The 17,578-nt window shown below is 33.6% G+C and overlaps 1 protein-coding gene across 2 annotated transcripts in view; it reads right to left on the reverse strand.

The window, feature by feature from the left end:
• Window positions 1-12,442, reverse strand: part of LOC106478216 (solute carrier family 13 member 5-like) — a 70,062-nt gene extending 57,620 nt beyond the window's left edge. Inside the window, exon 1 of one of the 2 annotated variants that reach the window (XM_022381764.1) lies at window positions 11,991-12,442. In XM_022381764.1, coding sequence (XP_022237472.1) covers window positions 11,991-12,101 — 111 coding nt within the window. In that variant the 5' untranslated portion in view covers window positions 12,102-12,442. Of the gene's footprint in view, window positions 1-11,783; window positions 11,942-11,990 lie in introns of those variants that run through there. The other variant, XM_022381765.1, reaches the window with a different exon arrangement.
• Window positions 12,443-17,578: the final 5,136 nt, after the last annotated feature.

Below are 17,578 nucleotides of genomic sequence, written 5' to 3' on the forward strand. Positions count from 1 at the left end.
ATACTTCATCAGAAGAATGTATACCATGTAGAAAAAGTTAAGTACCATAAGCAGCTGCGCTATAACTATATAAGCACAATTGTTTTTACATTACAAAAATAGGAGGCTCGGCCGAACCCACTCGACCCCCCCCCCCTCGCTTTTAAAGTATCGAGGCTACTAGTGTAAAAAAGTATTTATATAAAACTGAAAAAAAAAGGTGAAAGTCAGCACATTTGAAACTAGGTTTATATTTGCACAATGTGCTTCTAGTGTCATTTCAAATTGTTGAAGGCGTTTTAAAATTATTGTAATCAAAATTACTTTTCTTGAGGAAGTTATGAGATACACTAAAAAAAAAACAGAACACGGCACCTAAGGAATAGGTATACATACAGCAATATTTAGCTTTAGGAAAAAAAAACCCTCTTCATAGTAGAGTTGCTGACAAGGAATAATAACTTATGAAGTAAAGTGTAATGATAATGGTATTCTATGTATATAGAAGGTACTTGATTTTGGCATTGTTTTACTTGATGTAAAAAGTAAAAACTATGCAAGGTTACTTAAAGCGAAAATTAAATGGTAAACACGAGGCTCAGTTAATATTTTCAAGTTTATATCCTCAATCCTAAACACATTACTGTGAACAATAAAAAAGTATCGACACAGCATTGTTTTATTTAGAAGTGACTATAATTTATTACCCAAAGTATGAGTAACTTAGTTGTTAGGAAAATCTTAACATTATGTTGGCATGTGGCGCTTGACTCGCAATCTGAGGGTCCCCTTCCCACCAAACATGCTCGTCCTTTCAGAGTTATAATGTGACGGTCAACCCCACTCTTTGTTGGTAAAAGAGTAGCCCAAGAGTTGACGGTGGGAGGTGATGACTCGCTGCCTTCTCTCTAGTCTTTCAGTGCTAAATTAGGGACTACTATAGCCCTTGTGTAGCTTTGCGCGAAATTCAAACCAATCCAATCCACGTTGGCATGTAGGGTCTGTCCTTTTTTATGATTAATCTCTATTAAGTACGTTTGCTATATAGTACAGACTGAATCAATGTCTTTATTTCCTTTTTTTAAAACAATTAACAATAACCTCATGTTTCTTTTTCTTTTACCTTTTCAACTCAGTGAGAGGAGTGATTTTTTTATATTAGTAAGTATTTCCCTGCAATTATTTTTAGTTTGAATGTATGCAAGGCTTTAAGCAGTCTTCTAAATATCGCATAACTTGATATTAAACTCAGGTTGCTTTAAATACCGTAAAATATAATCGAAAATTAACTTACTTGAATATACTAAAAATAAGAAGGGACAAACATCAAACAAAATACAGATTTGGACGATAATGTTAGGCATGTAAAGAAACATGTTAAAGCAGAATATCCACAGATTAAATAATTAGGCCAGTAGTAAAACCTAACCATCAAATACCCAAATAATCTAATTAAAATGTAAATTTGTAGTATTCTGGAAACACCAGTAACACAGGGAAAACGCAATAATACATCGTTACAATTCGACTCAGCGGTTCATTTTAAATAAAATATGTGTGTGTGTGTGTGTGTGTGTGTACAGCACAAAAATCTGTGTGTCTGTTTGTCCGTTATCTAATTACTTCAATCGCCTTTGTAGGATGATAGTTTGGAACAAGGGTATGCTAATGGAAAGTTCACAACCCCACCACCCCTATTTTGCTATTATTTAACATTTATTATCTTTGAGTACGTTAACTACATTCATAAATGGCGCCACCTTCTTATAAGAAACAAAATACCTTATTAATTTTTTTTTACAACATGCAGTGTTCGGGGTATGGCACATCAACGTCTTATGAAATGTAATGTAAAGATGGCTGGCACTACTGCAGTTCTACATAAACTCAGCTAAAGTGTCTACTCCAACAGCTACCATAAGGCTGATATGAAGATCAGTTTCTTGAGTTGTACCCACTTCTTATTTTGACCTGTGATCTTTCAACTTTGGCCCGTGAAACATTTCTGCAGCCAATGACCATTAATTAATTAATCTTTTTTTGAATTATACTAAATAATTAAAAACAACGTTTTATTGTGTAAATATAAAGTGCTGTTTTTAGTTATTTAAATTTTAAACACAAGTGCCGGTAGTGCATATTTAATTAATTAATCATTTGAAACACAATGGAAGGACATTAAGAGATGGGTGTTGTAAACGGATAACCTAAAGCACCCCTACCGCCATTACTTTGTCCTCTACCTCTTGCTACAAAGTCACCCTGACCATCGCACAATGTATACCATATTTTAAGTTCATAACTCAGACAGATGACGGGTATCTTAGCTTGTATATTATAGAATAAGCATCAAGCTAACTTAAAAGACTTTTCTGATAGTTTTTCTCAGATAATGTCTTCGTCGACATATAATGAGATACGTTTGATTTCTCTGTTCTCTCTACAGGAAAAGAAAGTAAAGAAAGACCAATAGACAAATACATACTCTACGTTAAAGTGAAAATTAAACTACATTTACTTAGCTATGCTAAATTATTATTCGCAATTCTAACTCAACAACTTTGTCCATTATAGGGAAAAAAAACTAACAAAAATTTAAAAAGGCTACTAATGATGGACTATAAGCGATAATTTGGGAACTTATTACAAGTATTCACTATTTAATTTTTTAATCAAAATGGACTGAAATATTGGAGAAATAAGGCACATTGCACTAATTTTCATTATTTTATAATTACTTATCAGTGAAGTCATTCCGTTAGTAATTACGCACGATATAACTTAGTGTCTACATATAAGAAACAAGGGCTTTGGTGAATATTGCCCTCCCAAAAGAACTAAAATAAAACTCATTCGATGCCTGAAGTATAGTTTAAGCTATGCAAGCGCCGCCCATTGACTATTAATTTTAATTATTCTTTCACATACAGTTTGTTTTCACTCTGCCTCTTTCCATGCATATTTATCGGTGAGTGCGCTAGAACTCTTTTTTGTACGGATGGCAGTGACGTCTGTATTAAAGCAATACAAAATACATCTGGATTTTCTTCTCTACAGGTCATCAGAAGTTAGATATGAAGAGCTACCTAGCATAGTCGCTCTGTCTCCGTGTATATGTTGCTTTTCAGCTATCCAGAGCGTCCCGAAGTGGAAAACCAGTGAATAGATAAAACCAAGATTTCTTATTTTCGTTCATCATCATCTTTCTTCAACAGGCTTAGCACCTACCTAGTTATACCAGTAACTATAATTTTATCATCATTTGCTGGAGCAAAACAGTCTTCACAATCTTTGACTACCTATTTTATTATTATTATTATTATATACAAAATTTATAAAGCTTTGGAATATATTTTATAGCCTAGTAACCCACGTACGCCATCTTATAAAAAAGTAAACAAACAACTATTGGAAAAAAATTATCGCTAAATAAAAAAGCTATGTAGGGCTAGCTACTGAATTTGAAAAAAGGAACCAAACAAGATAGTGATGGAAGTGAACATATTGTTACGTCTCTGTTGGTTTGTTAATTTTCCGTAAAAATTCTTTCCGAAGAAACTTTTGCGATACAAGTCCTTTCTTAAATAAAAATACTTTATTCTTTCTCAATACAACTTTGCAATACACTTAATTTACACAGTCACGCTATAAATTAAACAAACGCTATAATTCACAACGAACGAACGGTTCACGCGCTTGACTCAATTGTCATCTGTATCTCTGTCTGCAATTCAATTACATTGTTGCCGTCACTTGTTGGCGGTCTTATATACAAAAATACCGTACATCTAGTAAACACTCGAGGCTTCACGAAGGGACATGTATTTTCTAGAAGCTCATGACGTGTTACTAGCGTCACGTGACTTCCGCTGTCGTAACAATATCACTTAATCCAGCTAACCCGTTTCGACTTTACATGGATAATAAAATCCTTACATTACTTGTTTTCTCACCGGCAAAACAAATAGAACCAGAATTTTTAATCGTAAAATTTTACTCTATTGTAAAATAGTCATAAAAGTATTATTTTAAAGTTAACTAAAGGAAAGGTATAATGACGAATGCTGGAATTCTATTCAAACAGTAAGCTTTCGATAGACAAAGTGAGGAAGTCAGTAATGTAAGGATTTTATCTTCCATGTAAAGTCGAGACGGCTTAGTCTGCTATGTGATCATTAGCTGGATCAAGTGATATGTCTACTTCCATCCCTATCTTTTTTCGTTTTTTTTTCCAATTCAGTAGCCAGCCCTACATAGCTTTTTTATTTAGTGATAATTTTCCCCCTTATACTTGTAGTAATATAAAATTACTCCCAAAAGAGAAAGAAAAACCATTTCATTATTAGTAGTAGTTGAAACTAACGTGTAGTGTATATTTAAACCCATTGTAATCATTGCGTTATCATAAATTTGTTTTAATGCAAATTAAATTTAGTTTCGAAGCCACTTTAGGCTTAAGAAGAAAAAAGTAGTATAAATGAGAAAACGTACTGGCACGGTTCCAGTTACTTACAGATTTTCTTTTTATCCTCAACCGTCATGCCTGGTACTGGCATTTCCAAACAGCTTCTTCTACAACTATTGATTTTATCTAAAGTCACCAGGGAAAGATATAGGATTTTAACCACAGAGAGACGAGGTCAAAACAAATTTTCACGGAATAACATTCATGGCCACGGAAAAACGATTAGTTTTTTGTTGTTAAACGCAAAGCTACACAATAGGCTATCTATGTTCTGCCCACCGAGGGTATTGAAACCCGATTTTCAGTGTTATAAACAACGGTTAATAACAGCAGAACTAGTTTTCAGTAATGCAAACTTTTTCAGTTAGAAATCTTGTTCAATAGATTTCGTAAACACTCGACAAAATTTTGCTTCTCCACCAAAACAAGTATTATTAGGTAACATTAATGTAGTAATACTATATAGTGATAATAATTTCTTTTTAAAACAAGAGGGAACCCTCAATTGCCGCGGCACATGAAATTATTTTAGGCAGGATTAGAGTAAATTAATCTATGATACCTTGGGTAGAGTCAAATACATCAGTGGAAAGGGGTTTGACCTTCTGAGTCTAAAACTGTAATTAGATCTCCAATCGGTCAAGAGATGACGGATCTATGAGCTAAAAGTTTGTACTTGAAAAAACAAACTCAGAGCCATTCTATGAGCCGCCATGCCGTGGGTAAAAATAGAGGGAAGTGGAAAGGAAATATTTTAATCTCCACATGGGTGTTCAAATACTTTCTAATTATTCTGTTTGTTTCCCCTATTTTCGAACACTTAATTGTTTATTAACGAAAAAATAACCTGTTAGCTTTAATAAAGATGTTACACGTAGCTGGCGTTAATGTAACAATGATATCGAAGAAAACATTATTTTACTACGGGACTTTAATTCGAGATGCACTTCACACATAAGCTGATTTACATTACCAAGAAGTACTGGCAACAAATGAAAATACGTATGCACAAACTGAATAATCAAGAAACATTGAAAACTCTTATGCACAAACTGATTGAATTATCAAGAAATGCCGATAATAATTGAAAATACGTAAGCCTCAACTGAATAAATTACCATGAGGCACTGAAAATAATTGAAAATAAATATGTACTGACTGAATACAGTATAAAGTAACGTTGACAACAATTGATTTTTTTCAGTCCACTCATCTAGGTTCCTGCAAAATACAACACTGGAGTTCTATCATGAATGGTAAGCACCGCGAGAGCTTGTTTATTTTGTTTGTTCTTAATTAATCACAAAATTACAGAACTGGTTATCTGCGTTCTGTCCATTATGAGTATGGAAACCTGATTTTTAGCGTCATAAGCCTTCTGACTTACCGCTTAGCCACTATGTGTGTGTGTGCGTGTGTGTGGAGGGGGGGGGGCACAGTGAGTACAAGATACGGGAAATCTTTATATAAATGTGTTTTACACCGACTCAACATAGATAAAATATTATTTAAAAAATGATTCGACGATTCTGTTTTTGACAGCCTGTAAAAAATATTTTCTCTCTCATTACAATGAAGTGTTTCCGATTTCTAGACAAACAATAACCAGTGAATAAATATTTATTTCGAAGTGTATTATGGTATAACGAGAGGGCGCTAACGGGAATAAACAAAACACCCTGTTTCATTACTGGTTTTAATCCATTTACTGCGGCTGTAACGTATATGGGTTGGACATTTTTTTTCTGTATAATACGGCTGTGATTATCCACTGTATCGGATTTTTAGGTCCGATTTTGTTGGATTAGGGAAGGTCAGGTACACCTTCGACCTCATCCTCCCTCTCCCCAACAACAGTAGATTTTTTGCTCTTTTACTTTCGTTATTTTTTTATTGCTGTAGCAGACCAAAGTACAATATAAAGAAACAGATGTTTTAAACAATAAAAAGTACAAAGAATCATATTAGAAGGAAAACATTAAACATGAAATCTGCGGCTATTTTGTCTTCTTCATCGGGATTCGGTCCATGTTTTGGACCAGGGAAGGTCAAGTTCAGCATTGACCTCTTTCTCCTTCTCAGGAACTGATATTATTTTCTTTGCACTGTTACTGAATCCTAAGTAATAACCCCTGTTACGTTGTTGCATTGCTCACAGTATATTAAATTTTGTACATTGTGCTCAGTTTTTAATTAACACACTTTTTTTACCACTTCTAATTCATAGTGTAATATGAACTCGCTATGCCGTATATGAATTTCATTTTTAAATTTACCGCGTGAAGTGGTGTGGGGGTATTTGAATCAATCATATTTTGGATTTTCTCTTCAGAACCCCCCCTCCCCCCAATCTCCCCACGATGTCAACGAAATCCCATACACGCCACAGTACGGAAGAAAAAAGTCCGAACCGTACATGTGTGAGTCACAGTGAATGGATTAAATGTCACTCCACAAAATGTTTCTGCTTGTAATTCATTATAAATCTAGTCACAGTGAACAACAAAAACAAACTTAAAATTAAACGATAAATTAATTAGGTGAAAACAACGAACACTGTCTTTGTTTATATGTCAGATAAATTAAGATGGTAAAAATATTCGTGTTTGAAATAGTTAAATAATAACACGAGATCTTAAATTCCTAACTTTCAACGAAAAAGTTCTGATTTTACTGGAATAAATAACTCTTGGTCTGTACATCTAATTTTACTGCAGAACCCAACGTTAGAGTTCTACGCTTATGTGTGGAAAGCTTGTTTGTTTGTTGTTAAGCGCAAAGATACACAATGGGCCATCTGTTCTGTGCCCACTGCGGGTATGGCAATAGTACTGAAAACTACTTGAAATCATCGAGTTTTCTTGAAAAATCTACAATGAAATTGAACGCCCCCCCCCCCCGATGGGTCAGCAGTAAGTTGACAGACTTACAACGTACGGTAAAATCCGGGGTTCGATTCTTCGCGGTAGACAAAGCGCAGACGTGTAGTTTTATAATAATAATAAAAAAAACTCACAACAATATACTGAACCAGGATATTAAACATTATCCACACCAAAGTGTCTTGAATAGAATACTTTTGCAATCGAGGGTATGGAGTCAACATCAAAGGAATTTCTTCAAAATAATATTATAACTTCAAAAGCTTTACAAAAACACTTTGAAAGCTCGTAATTTCGATGCTTACAAATCATAAAGTTTACTGTTCTTCTGTTACAAGAAATATGTGAAACGACAATGAAAACCTCAAGCGAAACGAATGTAGAAAATTTCAAACTGAATAATGTATAATACGTTCAATAACATATTACGCCAACCAACTCGTATACCTACGTTGTACGGTTTGACGTGTTTTTTTTTTTTTAATTAACAGCAGAAGTTGTGTATTATTCAGTGTTTCACTGAATCAAATCTTGACGAAGAAACATCATGTATTTGAATATTTAATTTAAACATGATCCTTCTTATTTTAAGATAGCACATAAAAACGTTAACAGCTACAGACCGAATTAAAATATAACTGTAGTATTGGTTTAGAAGACAGTGTTTAGGGCAGCTTTTAAGCAATTTGACATGTAGAACATATGCAATAGATTACATTTGATAGATGTGTTGTCCTACATCTTCAGAAGATACAGGTTTTACAAATTATTAAAAGGTTTACTAGAAGCCTAGTAGCACTTCCAGGTAACGAAAAGGTAAAAGAAAACACTCACGCCAACCCGAATTTCATTTAACATTCCATAAATAGTTACATAGCGTCAAGATTATCGATTAACATACGCTCAATATTGTATTCACTTTTACTTTATCAGTCATGGAGTTCTATGCAGTGAAAACCCTCTATGGCATATTAAATGGTACTTTATTATGAAGGAAGGGAAGACAGCTGAAGCATATCTCATTAAAAAAAAGAGATTAACTGATGAGAGAGCACAATAATTTCCCAAATTGATTAATTCTTTTAAAGATAGAAAGGATTTTCCATAAACTACTTACATTAAAAATAGAAGTAGCTTTGGAAACTTCTAGGGTTAAGCTCCTATTGTTTTTACGAGATTTAACTTACAACCTCGAAATAGAGGAAATTTAATAAGTTTAACTTCTGTTTTTAACTCTTGTCTCTCCACATTATAAGAAATTTATATGATTAGGAATTTGTATGTGATTGGTATTATTATTTTTATTATTTAAGGAATAATGCGGGAAACTAGCGACCTATTAGTTCGACCTCTATTATTAAAAAGTTATTTGGAGCTTATTGTTAAAATTCACGTAGAAATTAATTTAGAACTTTGCCAGTTAATTTAAAATTATCAGTTTTACAAAACAGTTTGTTGACTTCCTACTCGTTACAATATCTTTATAAGTTTAGCTTCGGTGGATGAGGGCATCCTTGTCATATCTTCACTTTCAGATTGTTTGTTTGAATTTATGCACAAAACTACACAATGGGCTATCTGTGCTCTGCCCACCACGGGTATCTAAATCCGGTTTCTAGCGTTGTAAGTCCGCAGACATACCGCTGTGCCACTGGGGGCTCACTTTCAAAAAACCTTTGATAAGGAACCTTAAAAAAAATTGGTTAGTTACATAAATTGGATGAAAAATTAGCAAATGGATAAAAATCATATTATTCGTAGAAAACAGGACGGCAATAAATGACGTTTTTTCCACTGAGAGGATGTGGCAGCCCCCCCCCCTTAAAAGATTTGTTTCAGAGGCCTTTATTCTTCGTTTTTTTATGTCACTGCCTTATAATCTTGAGCGGTATTATTGCACAATTTGCTGATGATAATAAAAAGCTGGAAAGAATGTTTCTCTTACCAAAAATTAGTCTTATGATTAAGCCAAAATTTTTTTAACAGGTGTTGTACAGTTGTACACTTGGAGGTAGGGAAATTTTGAAAGGATTTGCTTTCTTCGTGAGAAGAAATTTGGTGTGATGTGGGAAAAAAATCAAAAATGAGAGAGGAATTTAGGCGTGAAGGATGATAAAACCTTCAGTAAAAGCTTTGAGTAAAAAAAATACTTTTTATTTTCTAGAGCGTAGAAGAACTAGAGAAAAATTGATTCAAATTATTGCTACATCTCCGTTCGTTCGTTAATTAATTTTCCGTAAATTTGTTCCAACGAAACTTTAGCGACACAAGTGCTTTCTTAAATAAAACGGGTTTATTCTTTCCGAATACAACTTTACCGATACACTTAATTTCAACAGTCGCTCTATAACAAACGCTATAATTCTCAAAGAACGTCTCACGTGCTCGTGCTCGACAATACTCAGTTCAATTACACATTCTCTGACTGCAGTTCAATTACTCATTGTTCCGTCACGTTGTGACCGTCTTATATATATCAGACTACCCCCAATCTAGTAGTCTCCCGACAATTCACGAAGGAACAGGATATTTCTAGAAGGAGGTGGCGTGATACTAGTCACGTGACCTCGCTGACGCAACATTATCAAAACTTCTTCGAGTGGGTGACCTGGATGAATTGAATGGACTACAGTTTTTAATTAGGTTTCATTCAGTAAATAAAATATATCAAAGGCATAACAATAATATACATATATATACTTCTTTCAATAAATATGGCCAAGTGGCTAGGGCACTCGACTCGCAATCTGAGGATCGCGGGTTCGAATCCCCGTTCTACCAAACATGCTCGCCCTTTCAGCCGTGGGGGCGTTATAATGTGGCGGTCAATCCCACTATTCGTTGGTAAAAGAGTAGCCCAAGAGTTGGTGGTGGATGGAGATGACTTCCCTCTACACTGCTAAATTAGGGACGGCTAGCGCAGATAGCCCTCATGTAGCTTTGCGCGAAATTCAAAACAAATAAACAAACATTAAATATTAAAAGATCATTCCTCAATTTCCTTAATAAACATGTCAACTGTAAAACTAAGATAGTTAAGCAAACAAACTTTCTTCAATATCTTCGAAATATGTATGTAAATAAACCTCAGTAATCAATGTCAAACTTAGCTATGACATCAGTACACAACGCCCCTAGTGGCACAGCGGCATGTATGCGGACTTACAACGCTAGAAACCGGGTTTCGATACCCGTGGTGGGCAGAGCACAGATAGCCCATTGTGTAGCTTTGTGCTTAACTTCAAACAAACAAAACCGTACACTACAGTTGTACGAGTGTGACCTTAGAACGACTTGATGGTCGGTGGTAAAGATGCTTTTCCTAAAAGTCAAGGTTCATCTCAGGTGCTAATTTTCTTGTCTCATCTTTCCTAAGATACTATTAAAGTTTATGATTTTATAAAATCAGTATATACAAACAGATGAATACCCCGAAATGTAGTAAGATCATAACTGTACTCTTGCCAAGGTTATATTTCATATCTTGACTTGTAACATAAAATGGTTTGCGCTTCACTCGGCGTTCTTTAAGGGTAGACAGATTTTCACTTCGTAATAAATTACGAACTGGTAGCAATGTTTAAAAACAGACAGCATATTTTGATTTTTTATTTCATTGTATCATTGGTAAAATGATTAATCGTAACGTAATAGCAATATTAGATGTACCAGTGTCCACGATTTTAACAAGCTAAAATACTTGAGTCAAACTCAAAGTACTCCATTTACCATCACATTTTTGAATGATAAACGCATTTCCTAATCACCAACCTTTCAGCTTTCCCGGATTTTAAGAGAAGTTTTAAATTTTACAAAGGACATCAATCAAAATGGATAAACTAAAAAAAAAGCCATTATGTAAACTAAGTCTAATATTAATTAATTATACTTAGACCGTATTATTTAACCAATATTTCACTAAATAACCACACTGTTCAAATAATAACACAATTTTGTAAATTTAAGGAAATCAGAAATAACAATGATAATAATGCAATTGCAGGCTTTTTAATTACATGTAAATCGACTTTCATGTTTATAAATTGTCGGAGCGAAACAGACTACAAAAGAAACACGCCAATTAACTTGCGAGAATGACATGATTGCCATTACAACCTTTTCATTGCAGCACACAAGTAAAATTAATTAACGTAGTTTCATTATCCATAGACCGATTTGCGTTACCGATTTATCAAAACCTGTTTCTTGATAAATTAATACTAATAGAATAGACATCGTTCAGTATTCGATTATAAGGTTAAACATTTTTCAACTGACTCTAGGCTATAGTGAATTATTATTCCAATTATTACAAAAAATCTTAAGTTGTCAGATTAGTCCTAGTAATTACTATTTATTACCTTAAGACCATGTTTGTAATACGTGCAAGCATGAGTATTTACATACAAAAAAAAAAAATCCAGATTGTAATCAATCGATTATTATTACAAGATTACCTTAGCCTTCTTTCAGTATTATCTCAGAACCCTGGTAATATTCAGTTCGTTGAATGGTGCATTTGAATACAGATGTTGTTAACAAAACTGATAGAAATACTAGAAATAATTACGTTATCGAAATCTTGAGTTGTTATACCCTGAGCAACACGAACTGGGAGGAGAGAAAGCAGTTTCAAACTCAGGTTTTCAACATCGTCCACTTACCTTCATGTCTACCACCATCAACAGGGGTAACAACACTAGCGGTGTCGCAAAAAGGATTATTGTTCTCCAACATTTCCTTAGGGTCTTCAACATCCTTTCCAATAGCATCATGATATTCTGCTTATAAGATCTGCGTAGCTTGTACTCGTCTCAGCCACTAAAACTAAAAGTCGATTTGCTGTTGTCTCTACTATGGTTCTCGACGAACACCGTCGGTTGAAGCAAACCCTACGTATGTGTTAAACAGAACCATTGCAATCCGACATTTATTACTTCGGTGAACGCATCATACATGCAAGGAACGCGGAAATTTAGTGATTGTTGAGCAACAATTATTTTCTTTTCTTTTTCATTAAACTTGAGTAACAATTTTAAATAGATCATAAATTCTCTTTTGAATCCCAAACACGTGTTATATCATAACCTACAGATAATAGAGCCGCAACCGGTATGAATTGGTTTGAAGCAGAAAACTGCGCATGCAGTTAGTTTGCGACCAAATATCGACTTTTCCTTTCACCAATCAATGTAATGCCATTGCCAAACCGGCAGAATCAGTCACTCCTATTTGTCCGCATTTCTTTTAAAAAACCCAAACAAAATTACCTACTTTCTTGCCCTTAGTTTTATATGATTTGAGTGAAAATTATGCACTGTTTTTATGGGGTTATTATTATAATATTTAATGCGATGAAATATGATTGAAATATAGGAATAGACTCCTACAGAAAATAGTGAGAGGGCTAAAAAATAGACAAAATTAAATTTTTCCATAAGCTGTTCAAAAATACCAGTGCACGTGAGAGTGTGAAGTATTGCGTTTATTCTCAAACTAGTGGATAGACAGTGTTTACCCTCGAGTTAAACAGTGGATATCAGGCAGGCGGTAGCACTTCTGTTATAGGGATGGCTCGGATTGTTAATCGAAATGGCATTTTAAATATCTCCTCAATAGGTCATCAGAACTTAATAATACTATACAGTGTTCCCTTCTATAACAACATCTTTGTAATGACTGAGTCAAAAGTTCTGAGAATATCTGTAAACATCATAGAAAAAACAACAACAATGACATAATTCTAGTGTAAACAATGTTATCATTACCCCTTGAAGTTAGCTTTTTTACAGAAATTTTGTGTTCCTTTAAAAAGCTTAAGTACAGGGTGAAACAAGAATTACCAGCCAATAACATATAAACAATAAATATTACAGTTAGAACCTCATTGTATTTACAACTTGGTTATAAATACAGCTTCTTATGTCTGTTGAAACATTGCAATAAAAAAAGTAAAGAAAAACTTTTCAAAAAAGGAAGTAAATGTAGGGATGGCTATATCAATCCTTCAAAAACATTGTAAAAAAAAAAGATAGTAGGAATGGCATTTGCATCATCCCTACATAATAGCATAGGCATGAATTTACATATAGCAACACATATAACTATTCAATCACATATGAGTTTAATTCATCCTATTTTTGCTTGTTAACATTCTACTACACTATGTGTCTGTGCTATTATGTAGGTATGATGTAAAAGCCATCAATACATCTTGTTTGTATTGTTTTTGAAGGACTGATATTAGCCATCTCTACATTTACTTCCTTTTTTGAAAAGTTTTTTCTTTACTTGTAACTATTGGTTCAACTGTGTAAAACAAATGCATTTCATACTTCGATAACATATTAATAACTTTGGGTATTGTCAAAAGCCTAACAATGATAACTTAGATAAAAATGCCAAAATTAAATATATTTCTATGACAGGATTTCACTACAATGTTCGGTATGAATATTGCAATAAACTCAACAGTGAGATGAGTTCATTTTCCTAAATAAAATATCTATCCTCCAGTAGGGGTCTCTGGCCTGGACGCGAAGTTCATGATGTGCATAAGGTGTCGTTCTGGTGAACAAATAACCAAATATTCATACAGAGTTATTTCTGTGTTTTAAGAAATACTAATACTGTTTGTAAAAAATAACAAAAAAACGTGTTTTTATGATATAACCACAATAGTTTGTTGTAAAGAATAACGTAACAACTTATTTGTACATTACCAAGCTCAAACTACGGATATTGAGTGTATTGTCATGTATATCATACAACAACACAGACACACACACACATATATATATATAAACTATCTATTTTCCGTTGAATGTTCACTCTTAGAACATCCATAACTGTTAATTAGTAAGATCTCTCGAGATGCCAAATGTGTATTAAAACAATTATTTGCGAGACCTAACCTGTATATTCTACACAGACGAAAGAAGAATAAAAACGACTGAATATATTTATAAGTGTTTCATCATCGATCATGCTGCAGTGCGAATTTCGTCAATACTATTTAAAAATTTGATACTTCACAAAAAAAGCAGCTCGGTTAATTAAAGCCACTTTAGATGAAGCATTATTTCAGAACGTTCGCATTGAAATAAAAAAGAACATACAAAACGAGTGAACATCAGCATTTGTATTTTACACAGTTTAAATCATTAACAGTGCTATTTCATGTGGAAGCATTCACCACTGCAAATATATATACACGAATACATGTATATGTGTATTCTCTTTTACGAAGTAAACATTACTGTAACTGTCCTATAGAGGATATTGAACCTATATATAAAAATTTATAAATGTGTCCTTGCAAATCTTATTTATAAAAACATAAAGTTCGTATTAAATCTCTATTGTTTTCAGTTGTTCTTCTCTCCCCCCCTCCTCTCTTATAAATTCTTATTCTGCGATATCCATTTCGTTACGTGCCGTTAAGGTGTGAAACTTGCAGTCAAATATGATGATTTAAGCTTTTTTTCTCCCCTAGGTGTCAAAGGCAAAACTAATACATCACATTTTCATTCTTGTAAACAACGGGCTTATATTTCACTTGAGTTTGTGGCAATATGTTTATTATTATTATTATACTGATAAAACAAGTTATTTTATTTGAATAAAGAAACTTAGCTCTTTGAATACACACACACACACACCTACATATATGTATATATACAATCTTCATTTCATTGTTATGTGGGCATTTGTTTTCGTTTCAGAGCAAAGCTGCACAATTGGCTTTCTACGTCGAACCCACATTGGAAATCAAACCTCGAACTCTAGTCGTGTAAGCCTCTCAAGCTCATCACTGAACCATCAGAAGACATGTTAGTGCTACTGATTAAACTTTGCTGATTGTCTGACTTCTGCCCTCTTATTTGTCCCGGATGATGCTGTACCTGGTAAACCGATGTAAATAATTCTGATATTTATTCAATAAGTTTATTTAAAGATAATTTGTTAAAGTTTTTCTTATATTACCATTAACATTGGCATAGTACGTTTCAGGGCAAAAATGAAGAAAAGTGTCCAAACAATATCTTAAGAATATTTGAACTGTAATTTCTATGTAATACCAATAACAAACTTTTAGTTTTTCTTTTATTCGCTGCTATGGTTAATTTGGTCAATGGTATTGTTACGTCTTCGTTCGTTAGTTAATTTTCCGTAAATTCGTTCCGACGAAACTTTAGCGACACAAGTCCTCTCTTTAATAAAACTGGTTTATTCTTTCCGAATACAACTTTACGATACACTTAATTTCAACAGTCGCTCTGTAACAAACGCTATAATTCTCACGTGCTTAACAATATTCTCTCTGACTGCAGTTCAATTACTCATTACCTCTGTCACGTTGTGACCATCTTATATATACCAGACTACCCCCAATCTAGTAGTCTCCCGATAATTCACGAAGGTTCGAGAAGGACGTGGCGTGATACTAGTCATATGACCTCGCTGACGCAACAGTATCGACTGAAGATTTTCTTCTTCTTTAACTATAGCGGCCTTTCTTCAATTCTTTTCTAACATGCTATTTCAAGCTCTGCACTCATGGGTCAAACTTTTAATGGTTAAAACAATAGACATATAAAGAGAGAACTAACATTTTTGTTTGTTTGTTTGAGGCTAAGCACGAAGCTATACAATGAATGTCCCCCAGTGGCACAGTGGTATTTCTGCGAATTTACAACGCTAAAAACTGGGTTTCGATACTAGTGGCGGAAACAGAACAAACTTGCACTTTCTTTCGTATTGTGATAGGTTTTTACTTTTAAATTTTTTCTTATCAATTTTTCAACAAAACACATTCATAATACTGTTGTTTGTTTGTTTTAGAACAAGCCACATTAGGCTATTTAATGTGTCTACAGCGGGTAATCGAACCCAGGATTGTAAGGACTTTTGCTTTACGTCAATGACACAGATAAAAGAATGGTCAATGAATTACTTAAATTTGCAGATGATATTGAGGTCTTGTGTGTTGCTAGCTGTGAAGAGGATACTGCTGATTTACAAAAGGATTTAGATCATTTAGTGAGTATGGCAAACAAATGGCAAATGGGTTTTAATTGTAAGAAATGCAAGATAAAACATGTGGGTTATCATAATTTGAATTATAAGTATAATTCGTATGGGAATTACTTTAACAGTGTCATGAAAGAAAGGGATCTTGGCGTAATAGTAGATCAGTCTCTTAAGCTATCCAAGCAGTGTGCTGTTGCTAGTGGTAGGACAAATGAAATTTTAGGTTGTATCTACAGAAATATTGAATAAAAGTCTAAAGAGGTTATAATTTCATTGTATAGGTCACTGGTTAGGTAACATTTGGAGTATTTTGTTCAGTCTCGTGCTCCTTAATTTAGGAAGGACATTGAATTGTTGGAAAGAGTTCAGAGGAGGGTTACTAGAATGGTGCCTGGGATGGTTGAGTTGTCATAGGAGAAGAGGTCGATATCTCTCAAAGTGTTTTCTCTTGAAAAAAAGGAGAGTTAGAGGGGATCTGATTGAGGTGTTTAAGATTGTAAAGGGAATTTTTTCATACTTAACGATGAGAATAGTAAGACTAGGGGACACAAATATAAATCTTCAGCTAAGACAGTTTTATTTTTTTAATAGGGTGGTTGGCCTTTGGAATGGGTTGCCTTCGGATGTCGTGGAGGTAGTAAATTTAAATGAGTTTAAGAGAAAACTTGATAAGTATATGAATGATAAGGGCTGGCTTTACGATTTTTTAAATATTTACTTATTAATAGTTTAGTTTAGAGGATGGGAAAGCCGAGATGGATCAATAGGTCCTATGTTGTCCCAAAACATTCTGTTACGTTTTAACATTAAAGGAGGAAATAAACTAATTTATGACTATTCCTAGCCTGAGTATTAAATTATTTTCACCTGATAATTTAAAAGAACTCGCTAAGAAAGAACTAAGTTGCAAAATAAAAACATTTTAGTTATGTAACTGATAAAGAAGATAATATGAAATTACGTTTTTTAAACTTAATAGTTTTCAAAATAGAGAAATCCATTTTTCGCGCGCATGTATGTATATATATATATATTTTTCTTCAATATGTAGGTGTGATAGTAGAAATCTTGAATTTAATACTATTTAATCATTATATATTGAGCTATCTGATGCGCAAGTTGTTTCAGTTGAAGAAAACCATGGTTTCAAAACCGAAACGTCGTTCCATTTAATTAAAACACGCAACTGAAGTAAATTAAAGTTCTCAAATCTAATATA

Source organism: Limulus polyphemus, unplaced genomic scaffold (assembly GCF_000517525.1).
Source record: "Limulus polyphemus unplaced genomic scaffold, Limulus_polyphemus-2.1.2 Scaffold190, whole genome shotgun sequence".
Taxonomy (NCBI): domain Eukaryota; kingdom Metazoa; phylum Arthropoda; class Merostomata; order Xiphosura; family Limulidae; genus Limulus; species Limulus polyphemus.